Raw genomic sequence first — 14,823 nt, 5'->3', positions numbered from 1 at the left:
TGTGAGCAGGAGTGATGGATGGCAGCTTGAGGAAGAGTTCGGAACATGGAGGACTTGAGATGGCAATAAATCAAGCATTTTGAAGAGAAGTACCATCATCATTTTTTTTTATTTTTGTGGAGGTGATGATACACTATCTTATCCTCTGATTGTTGAGGTAATATGGTTTGACTTCATTGGGAAATGCTGAGAATGCAAAAAAAGCTCTCCAGGAAGAAAACATCAGATTAGCAATCCTTTATAAACGGGAATAATAAATCTGAAAGTGGTTTGTTTATTAATGAAATATTGAAACAAATTGTTGGATTTGTGTGAAACATTTTAATGACAATTACAGGAATTAGGTAATCTGGCAAAATTCGGCAAAGCTTTCAAAATCGACGTTTATGGAAGAACTTTGATTTTGAAGGCAATGTAAGATTTCTAATTTTTATGAAAAAAGATTTTTCTGACATTTTTATTATATAAAATCCATTTTATGAAGTACAATTTATAAAACGAGGTGTTCGGGAAACTTGATTTATTTTTTTTAATATCTTCTGAATTATTCGTTTTTTAATCTGAGTTTCGTTGAGTTTTTTAAAATTTTTTTCATAATTTCTAAGGTCCAGTACTAACATTTAAATTATTTATTCTAGAATTTTTTAATTTTTCGTTCTTTACAAATTTTTAAATATTAACATTTCTCTAGTAACATACATTCATGTTAAATTGTCAGAATTGCATTATATTTCATTTTCAATAGTTTTTGTAAGTTTGTGTGAACTCTTGAAAATTTTTTTTTCTTAAATACTTGTTAGTGTCAATGGCTGTGTTCGGCAGAGTCAACACTTGTAACTGAGCAAATTGGTAGCTGTTTCATAGTTACGTCTGTGAACGACGAGTGACACGTGTTGGAACAAAAAGCCGCCGTCCTGGTCAGTTTCGGGTAGTGATAGGTAGATTAAATGAAATAAACTAATACTAAATGTGATGTCAAAATACCAAACAGGTTCCAAAACAGCACTACTGTAGAAGGTGTTCGGCAGAAAAATACTCAACAGCTCCGGAACTGTTGAGTCTGCCGAATGCAGCCATTGTTAATACAACTCGTGACCGATGTTCCCTCTTAAGCTTTTCGGCCATGCACTCAAAGGCCCACTATCAATGGCCTTCTCGAAGTTGACAAAACATACAAATAACTCTCTATTATGACCGATCATGCTTTCTCTTATAAGTTGTATCATTGTCCCTCTGCCTGTTCAGAAACCAGATTGGGACTCATCTAGTTCCTGATGTGTGTTTTTTTATTCTTTGCTGTATGATGTTAACTAAAACTTTTGAGGCATGTTTTAAGTTAATAATATAACCCTATAATAAAAGCAAAATTTATTTACATCAAATTTTTTCAAAAGAGCAATATGAGATTTCATTTTAAGTATTTTCTTGCTGTAATGGTTTATTCTTTTCAAAATTTGAAAACATAATTTGGAAAATGAAAAAAATGATAGTAGTTTAAAGGTATATATAATACCTTTTAATATTGTATATAAATATATAAACAATTGTAATTTTGAAGTGACTAGTTGTGTTTAATATTATGAACATATGTTTAATTCAGTTTTTTAATATTTGGATTAATGGGTCATCAAGTATGACATTAAAACAAACATATGTTTTTATTTTATTTGTATTTGCCCAGATGTTTTCATTCTATAGATGTTTAATATCTATAAAATTATTATTTTATTTTAAAGAACAATGGAACATGTTTTTTTCAGTTGTAAATACTTTAATTTATGCATGCAACGATTGAATTCAAATATTTTATTTTTGCATTATTATTTTTTAACATGTTGCCAATAGTGTTAGTTTAAAATGTAGAAATATAAGTGTATATTGAACAAAAAATCAAATATCAGGTCTGTTTATGTTTAATTTTTATTTAAATTTTATTTTTCATTTAAATATTTTGTTTAATAATTTAAATTTAAAGTTATAGTAATTTGAGAAATATTTATATAATAAGGCTCCATTGGTCTTACTGATGTAATGTTTTAGAAAAATGAAATAGTGCATTAGAAGGAGGACATTGAGTATATTGCCAGAAAAATCTTAATCTCAAAACAAAAAGCCAAATACACAAAGTTCCTGAAATTGTGGTATAGCACTGTAATGATAGAACATACAGAAATGCTTACCTAATCACCTTCAAAATAGTACCCTTTAATACATGTCCTATCAATCTTGTCATTGTTGGAAGCACAACAGTGCTTCCAACAATGACAAGATTGGTGTTCGATTTGGTGCCCTCCATGGTTTGAAAATGTCTCCCTTTTGAGATCCATTTTCAGTGTTCAGAACAGCTAAAATTCACTTGGAATAAGATCTGGTGAGTACGGTGGTCGGGGTTGACAGGAAGTCTTTTGTTGACAAAGAAGTGCTGCACAACAACCAATGAGTGACTCAGTGCATTATCGCAAAGAAGACACAACCCCTTTTATCATTTGTCACATCATTTTTCTCTAAATGGCATCTTTCAACATATGCAAAAATAGCACATTGAAATGAGCAGTAACACTATACAGGTAGTATGAATGCATGATGCATCACACTGAATTAAAGAATGCAGTTAACATCACTTTTCTTCGATTTGACAAGGTGCAATTTCTTTTGGTTAGAGAGATGATGCTGTATTCTATGATGAATTGAATATTTTAGCAGACTTCCGACAGTACTTCCAACAGTGGAAAGATTGATAAGGTGTGTTTGTGTTGAAGGGTGCTACTCTGAATGTGATTAGGTAAACGTTTTCATATATCCTGTCGTCATACTACTATACCACAATTCTAGGAACATTTTTACTGTATGTATTTTAGGTTATAGTATGTGAAAGTTCAACTCCAACACAGAATGTCACAATGTTTGTTAGATTAGCTTAAGTGCTGTGTGCTTATTTTTTAATTTATTTATTCTACACTATTTTAAATAATAGCATTTTCATTTTGTCTTGCCATCAATTGTTCATTATTAAAATTTTAACTATTATTTATAGTTTTTTAACTAAATATGGATATAATAAATTTTTAAACAATATTAGCTTTATAAGTTGCAACATAGATGTGAGAGCATTGAAAAGAGCTCTCATATCTGTGCTGATCACAAAAGATGGTCAGGTAGTTCATCTAATAAGAATAAATTGAAGATTATTCAAAATATTGAATTTACTCGTTAAAGACAGAATCTGCTTATGCAGGATAATGATTTTTTTTTAAATTCTTCATGCATAGTTTTATTATGCAGTCACTTATAAATCACAAAATGTTATGTGCATACCATTTGACTGAATGTATGTTCGCACACAGTTAGTCTCCTCATGAAAAGTGCTTAATTTGTCACCGTACGAAATGTTTAAACCAAACACTCAATAATATGTTAAGTGTTATGCAGAGCCGTAACTAGGGTATGGCCAACGTGGCTCCCGCCATATGCGCCGATTTAATAAAGGCGCCAACGAGAAGGTTTTGGAATAATATGTATTCGAAATTAATAACACAAAAAAGCTTCTATAATTATATTTATATAGTATTTATTATCTGTAATTTCTACGAACATATATTTCAGAAATAAACCACCATTTTTATTTTTATTTAATAACAAAAATTAAAAAGGCGCGCCATTTTTTTCTTGGCCATAGGCATTCAAAATCCTAGTTACGGCACTGGTGTTATGTATGCACATGTACACTCAAACCTGTTTTTGTGCGGTCTTTTTTTGTGCAATTCTTTATACGTGCAATGTGTTTTGTGCAGTATACCAATTTGATTGAAATTCATATACCGCACACAAAAAATCACACAAAACAAATCGCACAAATAAAAAATCGCACAAAAATAGACCGCACAAAAACAGGCTTGAGTGTATTGTGAATGTATTACTTCAAGTGGTGGTTTTGGTTTTATGAGGGGAGACTTTTTTTTGTCTTGTTCTAAATTAAATATTTAGTATATTGCATAAAAGTATTAATAGATAGATAGCAATTTTAAACCTTACATTCGAAGGAAAGTATTGCTCCAGATTGGGCTTTAACAATTGGGTCATTTCCTTTTGGTTGAAATTATAGTGGAAGAGATTGAAAGATGAGAAATTGAATATCTGAATGATTATCTGTATAAATATAATGATGATTAGTATAAAAAGATAACATAGAATTTGTAAATTTTATTTACAAATGCTTCTATCTTCATACTAATTTTATTTGTCTCAAAAGTATTTTTGTGTGTTGGATGTTTTCTGATAGATATAATAGGCCGTTGAGAAATATATGAGGGGTGTTCAAAAAGTATCGGATCTTTACTTTACTTGTGTAAACCAATGATACGCGGGAGGCCTCCTTCGGTGGAGATGTGGAGGAGATAGTCATGCGCAGTCCTGAATTTTTTTCCCGCCTGCAGGAAGCGTCAGTCACTGGCAGTCGGCCTAAGAGTGAGGACGTGTAGTGAGCACTTGTCGGATTCCAGTAAGTTGGAAAATGACGGAACAACATGAGCAGCAATATTGCATCATATTTTGACAAAAGCTTGGCGATACCCAAGTGGAAACCATTCGCAAGATTCAACAGGCTTTTGGGGACGATGCCATGAGCAACACACAGATAAAAGAATGGTACAACTGCTTCAAAGATGGTCGCACATCAGTGGACAGCAAACCGCGTTCAGGCAAACCCTCAACAAGCCGAAATGAGACTGTCATTGAGCAAGTGCGGACTTTGGTCATTGTGGACCATCGTATCACAGTCAGAGAACTTGCGAATGAGACAGGAGTACGCATTGGATCGGTACATTCAATTTTGACTGAGGATTTGGGTATGAAGAGTGTCCGCGAAATTCATACCGAAACTGCTAACAGTGGAAAAGAAGCAAAGGCATCTGGAAATTGCACAGGACATGCTGGACAATGCAAGCAGTAATCCCAATTTCCTGAAAACTGTAATCACAGGCGATGCGTCGTGGGTTTATGGGTACAACCCAGAAACTAAGATGCAGTCATCACAGTGGAAACATTCGACATCCTGAGGCCAAAAAAAAAAGCGTGGCAGGTCTGCAGCAATGTCAAGGTCATGTTGACAGTTTTTTTAGACTCCCGTGGGGTGGTGCATCATGAGTATGCACCACATTGCGAAACCATCACAAAGGAATACTACCGGGAGGTCCTTCGTCATCTTTGTGATGCTGTGTGATGCAAACAACCGGATCTGTTGTCAACGAAAGTGTGAAATCGGATCTGTTGTCAACAAAAATTTAGCAACTTCATCATGATAACGCACCTGCCCATTCTGCGCATCTGATTCAGACTTTCGTTGGCAAACACAACATTCCTGTGGTTCGTCACACTCCATTCTCTCCCGACATAGCTCTGTGTGACTTTTGGCTATTTCCCAAGCTGAAAATGCTGCTAAAAGGAATCCAATTTGAGTCAAGAGAAGACATCATGCAAAATGTGATGGACTGGCTGATGGCCATTCCAAAAGAGGCATTCCAGCAGTGTTTGCAGCAATGGCAGGAGCACTGGGAGAAGTGTATACCTTACCAAGGACACTACTTTGAAGGGGATTAGGGTTTTGTACCTCAAAATCAATAAATGTATTTTTGCTGGCCAAAGGTTTGATACTTTTTGAACACACCTTATATAAAGAGAAATTAGTGTGAAAAATAGGGAAGTAGACAGACTGATAAAATAAGAGAAATCATATATGGTAAAAGTTTAAAAAATTTTATTCGAGTTTTTAAAACTTCATTATACATAATTATCATATAAACATCAATGGGATGACAGCTTGGCAATAGGAAGCTATGGTAAAGAAATTCATGTAAGAGGGCTGTTTGAAGTTACATGAGATATTGTCGTTGATGGAACAGTTCTGTTTATATTGATAATAGATTTGAATTATAAAAGTATGAGTATGGCTTTAAATCCTGTAGAAAGTCAAATATGAAAATGTTACGAGTAAAATAAAATAAGATGTCTTAATGATAAAATATATCGCAGTAGAATCTTACTCTTCCAAATTAATTAGGGCCAAAACCTGTTCAGGTTATCCAGTGTTTTAGATTTTTCAAATTTTTTTTCTTTTCCAGTATATTTGCTTAATATTAATGTGGATTTCTCAATGTACTGTATTCAGTGTTTTGAGAATTGACATACTCTTACTCAGTTTATGTGTATAGGGATTTTGGTCTTATTATGAGTAAGTGTATGACAAATAGGAAGGAGAAACGCAGGAGATAAGCCTTTGTTTTTCGTTCGGATGAGAAATTTATTTTGTACACATTGTATATTGTAGATGGCACGTGGTACGATAGCCATGTATTTTGTTCAGTGGTGAGAGCAGAGATCAATCAAGATTTCCTTCTGTTAAGATTAACTGGAATTTCAGATTATTAGTCTTCACTAATCCAAATGTGATTTCTCTTTCATTTTTATTATTGAGATTTTACTATATTTTGAAAATCACATAAGACTTTACTAATTTATAAACTGAACACCTAAGTAAAATTATAATTGACTTGCATTAAAGCTTTTTATATGGGGGGAAAGTAAGAAAATTACAATCTTCACTTCTGATTTTTAATTAATGTAATAAATAATAACTTGAATTCTTATATTATGAAATATTAAATTGTTTTTGTATTTATTAATTTAAATGTTAAAAATTTTCTAGACTTATTTTCATACACGTCAGAATACTTCTAACACACTGCCATACAACACACGAACTAGTGGTATGACAGTTATATCATCATCAGGAATATCATCAAATGCTCATCAGTATACAGGACAAATGTCTAACAATAGCATGTATGCAGCTCAGGCTACCTATGGAACACACATAAATTCACAGCCAATGATTATACCTTCTGCTGTGCCAATGACAATCCAAGTAAGTACATTTCGGATCTTTTGTACTTCGGAGTTTAATGAATAAATTCGACATAAACATTGTAGCGTTTTGAAAGAGTTCAGTATAGTTTAATCTCCTTATTAAAAACATTCAATAAAACAATCCAATTTTTCACAGAGAATACAATTTTATTGAATTTGAAGACATTTTATGTTGATTCCCAAGTACTTCTGTACCAATTAAGTGTGTCCAAAAACTTGCTAAAAATACCGTTTTAGCAGTATTTTAGATGGACTTAATTGGTCTGAAAGTTCTTGGAAACATCTGTTGATTTTTAACTTCAATAAACTAATTTTTCTTGCGATAATTTGCCTTTATTTTTGCCAGATTTTTGTATACCATAATGATATTATTAATTATTATTATTATTTACACTTTGATGACCATATAAGACTATACAAATAAAAGTAAAAATATTATGTAGGAAAATAAAATGTAAAAGAACTAAGATTCAGTTTTGTATTTGGAAAGAGATTAAAAAATTTATAAAATTAAAAAATATTTTTTTCCTTCTCTGTTGAAAAATGTAAAATCTTAAGATTTTTTTAAATATAGTTTCAATATATTGACATTATAATGGTTAATAATTAAAATATTTTTTTCAGTATTCACAGAATCAATTCCAGACTGCCCAATATCCTATTTCATCGTCACAGCATGTCATATATCGACCAAACAATGCACATACATACTATAATACTTCTGGTACAAGTAAGCATTTGTTATACTGTTACATTTTAAAATTCATTTAGAAAGTATCTCATGAAACATTTTAGTCTGTTTTTCTTTAAATACTGATTTCAAAGTAGCAAGTTAAATTTTATAGAACGTCTCAAAGCCTTATTATTAACTGTGGGTTAAAAACTGTGGGATTGTGTGGGTTAAAATTAAATTTTCTTACAATAAGCAGTTTTATTAAAATGTATTAAGTTAACTAGTAAAATTAACTTTGCTTTTCTATCATATTTAAAAATAGACAATATTTTATCAAAATACAATTAGAAAATTTAATAAAATATATGTTTATTTATTTATTTAGTGTATTTTTCTCCTATTCAATTACCCGGTGGAAGATCAGCAAATTCCACTAGTTCAAATACTACATCTTCAGTTCCTCCCAAAAGGAAAAAAAAGATAATATGCATACAAGATCCTTCTGGCAAAGTTATAACTGATGAAATAATTAATATGAATGCAAATAATGCTAATACAAATGTTGGAACAAGCTCACAAAATGTAAGTCGAAATTCATTTGAACTTACTTAATTATCTCGGTAAAGTTGTACGATAGGCTTCTGTTATATCGCCGTGAAAGTTACACAGATAATCTCATTGAACAAATTTATGCAATAAGTATAAAATCCGATCTGCTAATAATTGTTATTAATGGGCATATTTTTAATTGAACAATGAATTCTTCAATAATGCTTTTGAAATACATAGTATGATACATTGATACATTGATTCTGAATGATTATTGGCTAATTTGTATATTAATAAATTTTTTTATTGTGGTTTTTAGCTTAATATAAACTACATGTTAATTTAATAAACTAAGTTGTAATTAGTGGTTTATCCTTATCTTTTCCTTTAAGGATAAGTAACTGATAAGGAACTGTAACAGAGGAGGAATACTGACTTCACTCTCCTTAAACATAAACTTCTAATCTATCAAAAACAACTTGGATGATGAATAATTTCCCCATATTCATTAATTTTTATGCATTATATTCAAATTATTCCTAGGTTTTCTGGAAAATGCCAAGTTACTTAAATTTTATATTTCAGTGAGACGTTCATTATGAAACATCTGAACTTAAGAATTTTTATTTGTTTTTTAAATTGCTAGATCTGTTTTAAGTCTCTTCTCTTTTTTAATTACAAATCAGTTTTGAAGTAGTTTTTGAATTTTTAATTTTGTATATTAAGTTTCGTATACTATCTAAGTGTGAAATAATTGTCAGTCTGTGTTCAAGGTATTGATTAATAATAATTATTTGAAGTTTTCCGTAAGAACTCTTCAATCTCGATTTACCGAATAAGTGTTTCTGAGAAATGATTTAAGTAGTAATAAAATTAATTTTGTAATATTTGAGTTTTGATTTTGTAGCTTAAAAAGTAAAAATTTTAAAATTTTGTGCTGTTGCATGTGTGTAGTTTATTTACAGATGCTGTAGTGATACCAAATGGTGACAGTTGAAGAGAAAGTAAACTGCATGCTTTTGTTGCAGAATCAGTCAATAAGAGCTTTAAGAATAAAATTCTCTAGTTGTCATGGTAAACATGCTATACTTTTTTCTAATAGCTCTTACTAATTCTGCAAGCCAAAGCGTGTAGTTTACTTTCTCTTTTTCGTTATTTGTGGTCGCTAACAAAGTTCGTAAACAAGATAAATTGTTTATAAATTGATGATAAAATTATGTAAAAAAAACATTAAAAGTTAGGCTTTATGTATGTAATATCAACATTTATATTCCAGCAATTAAAGATTTACAAAATTGCACATGAATATATTTTAATAATTTTGAATATTGATATTAGCAAGGTTGAGGCCGAAGTTTTAAATGTGAAAACGTGTACGTCGAACGTTCGGCGGCGCTTTTTCGTAAGCCTAGAAGTTTGACAATGGCATTTAGAAAGTCAGTAGAATCATGCTCAACATTCCAAACGCCATTGTCAAACTTCTAGGCTTACGGGAAAGTGGTGCCAAACGTCCGACGTACACATTTAAAACTTCAGCCTCAACCTCGCTATTGGTTCATTGATTTAACTGCAACAAAATTGTTAGATTTTTATCATCAAAAGTTTTAAAATGTTCTAATTTAAAATTAGGATTCAACCCAACAAACTTCCAGTATAGCTGCTCAGTTTGCAGAACAAGTTGCAGCACTAGCTTCAAGGACCTCACCTACATTATCTTCCGCTTCAACAGATACAGCTGAAGGGAAACTAAATCAAACAGAGGTATTTATTATTCATTCTTTTTATTCTAAAAGTTTATAATTAATGTTTTGATAAATAAAACTGATTCTTAGTCACGGGGTCTTTGAAACTCTTGTAAATGTTTGTCTTTAATAAATTTGAAATAAAAAATTTTAAGAATTTTAAGAAAATACCAACTAAAGCATCATAATTTGATTCTTCTGAATATTTGAGTTTATTGAATAAAATGCATAGAAGTTATTTGAAACTATAAATGCAAAACGCTCAAAATTTATGTATTGAAAATATCTCAATATATTATCATGCTTATATGAAATTGAGTCAAGTTTACAATTTAAAGCTTTAATTAAACTGCAAGAAAAGCATTTTAAAGAACATTTATTATGTGGTTTTTTTAATTTTGTTTATCTGTGTTAAGTGTAATTATTACAAGAATACTTTTTTCAATTATATCAAATGAACAGCCAGATTCCTTTATCGGACTAAATAATTAATAAGTAATTTGGCAGGAGGTAGACAGTTAGGTTGCCATCTCTTCTGAAATTTAATTAAATTTCATAAGAGATCAGTCTTTCTGGCTCATAAGTCACATCTTTTCTGGAAGAAAAGATGTGACTCAAATCAACTGTTTCTGATTATCGTGCGTACACATTGCCAGTTAAGCCACCCTCACCTGTATCTGATTTTTGCTTTCAGACTAATTAATTTAGATATAGCTTTTATTTTATTTAGCCTTAATAGCCTGATAAAGGAATGTGCTTTGTTTGATATTTGAAATAATTACTCAATACAACCAATCTGATATTTTTTTTTCACATGAAATTTTGTGGATAATTTTATACTTTTACAGTAAACTTCTAAGTTGGACAACCTTCACATATTAGGTTGTTGCAAATGAAATGGCCAATTTTTACTACTTACATTGAATGCTTATTGATGCAATTTAAAACTTACATATTCAATCAAAACTGTCTCAAACAACATTAATACACTTTTCCCAACACAATAGAAATGCATTAATGCTAATTTGATAGAAATCACAAGAATGAGAAGCCAAAAGTCATTAACTCTCTCACTGAGTTTGTGTGGTATGCATTTGTTGAGCTTCTTGACTTTCCCTAACATGTTTAGATGTTGAGAAATGATTGGATAATGTTTAGAACGTTCAACCTTTTTGCTGTTTCCTGGACAGTAAAATGTTCTTCAATTCTGATTTTTGATGTTTTTATTCCCAGAATGAAAATTTTTTTTAACCAATGCCTGGTGGCCTGCTCACTCAGAATCTTCACCAAAAGTTTTATTGGTATTTCAGGTGACTTCAGCTGCATTATGTCCTGCTTATACTTAAAAAAGAAAATTTATTTGATTTCTTTTTCTCTATGCCATTAGAAAAAGTACTCTTAAACATGTGGAACTCTCAATATAAATGAGATTACATTTCTAAATTCACTTATTATATATGTGCTCTTCCAATTGAAAATATACAGCACTGTTCACGTGGAAAAAAGCTGAACTTTAAGGCTGCAAAGTTTAAATTTTAAAAAGACTGCCTTTTCATTTGCAACAACCCAGTAATTTAAGAGAATAAATTACAGTAATTTATTACAATTGGCTCTAGACAGAAGTTCTACTGAGGTTTAGTACATTAAAAATATCCAAATGGTTATTAAAAGATTGTCATAACTACTGAGCAGTATTTAATTCTTTTTAGTTTAAGAAAAGGTAGACTCGAGAAGAAATAAAATTATTCATTACCGAGTTAGCACATTGTAGACAATAGCAAGACACATTTCTTCTAGTTGATTGTCAACATATACTGTTCTCACCAAAGTAAGATGTATGGTCATACTGAAGTGATTAAAATTCAGCCAAAAGTTTTTGCACTACTTGCTGGAGTTGTGGACAAAGTACCATTTTGACACTCACTGTTACTTAAGCTTTGCTGTCTAAAGACATTGTCTTTAATTTTGTACATTCTGCACTTTTGTATAAAAGTATTATATAAAGCAGCTGAGAATTGGTAATAAATTAAAACTGGAATGTAACTTATAAACAAATTTTGTTTTGAAAAAAATCTTTTAAAAAGTGAATTAGTTTTTAAATCGATTTATTTATCTTCATTTAAAATTCTAGGATTCTCAAGCATTTTACGAAGATAGTCCACAACGTTACAATTTAGCAGAGAATCTAAAATTTCCTCCGCCATTAATATCTGCAGAACAGCTTGATAGTTGCATAGAAATTCCTCCATCTCTACCGGAAGAATTAAGTAATGTTGCAAGTGAAAAATGCAATAACGTTGTTGATAATTGTATACATGAACATCATAGTAGTGAGGAAAATATTAATTTATCAAAAACAAATAATATATCTGTTACCCATGAACATTTAGAAATTAATTCAAATAAAAAGAATAATTTTATAAATGAAAGCAATATAGAGGATATTAAAGTAGATGATTCTTTAAAAGAAAACTTAGAAAAAACTAGGGAGCAAGAACAAATTGACGAGAATTGTTTTCCAGAAGAAACAAAAACCGAAAACATTCCTTGTGTCTCTGAATTCACTCCCGAAGACGTCGAGTTATCGGATGATAAAAGTGAAAATGTTGAAACTGTGACAGAAAACGAAGATAATTCTAAAGAATTAGAGGATTCAAATAAAAATATACCAGATGAAAAGTTGACCGATTCATCTAATTCGACTGATACTGTTGTTGTTGCTACTAAAACTGTTACTCCTACAACTATTACTGCTACTGTGAAAAGTGAGACAGTTAAAGATACAGGATCTGAAAAAAGCAATCGTACACACAGTGCAGATGCATCATTAAATAATGAAAGCAAACCAGAAGGTAAGTTTTAAAATATTTTATATAATTAAGTGTTTATTTTATTTTTTTAATATAAAAATGAAATGACCTAATACTCGTGTAATAACTTAGAAAGATAGAAAGATTGTTTTCAGATGTTAACTAGTTAGATACAAGAATGTCAGAAATATCAAAGACCTGGGCCCGGATTCACAAAAGTGCATCTTATGACGAATGTTTCTTTTAAGTTACAATACGACAAAATTTGGTACTAAACTTGTCGTAACTGAAAATGTCATGGTGTTTTAATATCATGACATGGAGTGGGTTGCTGTAAGTCGAGACAATTCGAGATGGTCGACGAGTATTTAACTTACTCGGTTGACAAACTACATAATTCATCAAAAATTTTTTGTTTATTTTGTCTGTCGATCAAAGATATTTTGTTAATGGAATTAATCTGCTGATACTATCAAATTCAAGGGAAACAATTTGTAGTTTAATCGAGGAACTGAAACCTCATTTGGCAAAGGTGTGTATTAGGGTTTCTCATTTCCCGGTCTTTTGCTTGTCCTGGGATAAAACTGAACTGTTTCCTGGGATCCCATTTGAGAAACCCTAGTATGTGTGTGTATGTGTACACGTACACACACACACACATTCTCTATTATTCTCTTAATCACAATATAACAATCCTTTTTATAGTTTTAATTGATTATATAGAAATCTCATCAGTCTTTTCTTTGAAATGCTATCATGTAATCTTTCTCCATTTATGTTGAATTTCTTCTATGCTTCTATATACATTACTAACACTATTTGCTTCTTTGCAAATTAATTTCCAATTAATACTTTTTCCATGAGAGGTAATAATTGGATGTATCCTCTATTATATTATTTTTTCTTTTTCTTAACTCCATGTATCAATGCCTGTATTTGGTAGAAGTAAACTGATGCCTTCTTTTTCTCTCTCCCATTTAATCACCAAAACTCACAAAATCATCATTTGAAAGTTTCTGGACTATATTCCTATTGGACAAAACAATACACTCTTGAAATCAGATCACTGATATTTTGTCATAAATAGTAAATCCAGTTACGATGAGCTTTGTGAATTGCAGATACGATATGTCATGAATTTGTCACATTTAACTACATTGCAAGAATACGATGTTGTAACTGACAACACTTTCGTGAATCCGGCCTTTTATTAGTAGATTATTTATGTGAGAGTAAAATTCTGGCCTCATTACGCTATGGTTTTGCAGTTTCTTGAAATATAGAATTAAAATAGTTATGGTCAAACTTGTTAAAGGATGATGATTGTTATGATACAATAGAAACTCGAGTTTTGAATGTTACCAAAAGAACAGCCTGTTATTCTAAAGCAGTGTTTCTCAATCACCAGACTATGTAACAAACTATACAGTAATGCTAGATAAGCATAATTCATAGTTGCATATAATTATTGGTCCATGTAAAGTTATTCGTAACTTTACCCGTCTATGGTAAGAAAATGATTGAGAAACACTGCTCTATAGATCTGAGCTTGAGTATTGGCTGAAACTTCATAATAAGGGTCGTTTCCCCTAGTTATGGCAGGCTGAGTCTGTTGGGCTTGTAAGAGCCATGTCTGCAGGGTGGAGAGGATTTTGAAAAAATCTCAAACAGCAACAACTTCTAAATATTAATAAAAATTAAGCATATAAATTATTTATTGTTAGGATAAATCAGCACAAATAGAATCGACAATTAAAATTTTACAATGCTGTTTAATAGAATGTGGTGGTGCTTGCAAATTATCAGAAATGGGCAATGTAGGTAATAATATGAAGTTTTGTAGTTAAAACTTTGTTTTTACTTTCCTGGCTATATTATAGGGAAAAGTATGGCAATTGGTCAGAAAATGACCTCAAAGATTTTTACATTTTTGAACGTATGACCCTGAAATGTCAAGAAATGAAAAATTGGGTTTTTACTGTCTTAATGTCTGCAGGGGCATGATTTTGTTCACCCTTTTTCAGGCTTAATAATTCCTGTGCTTTTTGTCAAAAATTTCAGAAAATTTGCAAGGAGGTTTGTGTATTAGATGAATTGATGCTATTAAAGTTTTGTAGTTAAAGGTCTG

General features: G+C 30.9%; 1 protein-coding gene and 1 pseudogene across 5 annotated transcripts in view; both read left to right on the top strand.

Moving 5' to 3' along the window:
* LOC136986541 (eukaryotic translation initiation factor 4 gamma 3-like) overlaps nt 1-14,823 on the top strand; it is a 142,502-nt gene that overhangs the window by 63,485 nt on the left and 64,194 nt on the right. For 4 of the 5 annotated variants that reach the window (XM_067284121.1, XM_067284105.1, XM_067284097.1 and 1 more), the window contains 5 exons: nt 6,701-6,919; nt 7,546-7,651; nt 7,980-8,176; nt 9,773-9,904; nt 12,017-12,737. In XM_067284121.1, coding sequence (XP_067140222.1) covers nt 6,701-6,919; nt 7,546-7,651; nt 7,980-8,176; nt 9,773-9,904; nt 12,017-12,737 — 1,375 coding nt within the window. The remainder of the gene's footprint in view (nt 1-6,700; nt 6,920-7,545; nt 7,652-7,979; nt 8,177-9,772; nt 9,905-12,016; nt 12,738-14,823) is intronic. The other variant, XM_067284113.1, reaches the window with a different exon arrangement.
* LOC136986565 (protein GVQW3-like) lies at nt 4,343-5,054 on the top strand (annotated as a pseudogene).

The sequence above is a fragment of the Centruroides vittatus genome, unplaced genomic scaffold, assembly GCF_030686945.1.
Source record: "Centruroides vittatus isolate TY-2023 unplaced genomic scaffold, ASM3068694v2 contig_1213, whole genome shotgun sequence".
Classification (NCBI taxonomy): domain Eukaryota; kingdom Metazoa; phylum Arthropoda; class Arachnida; order Scorpiones; family Buthidae; genus Centruroides; species Centruroides vittatus.
The sequence above is the reverse complement of the archived record's forward strand: the minus strand, read 5'-3'. Positions and strand labels throughout refer to the sequence as shown.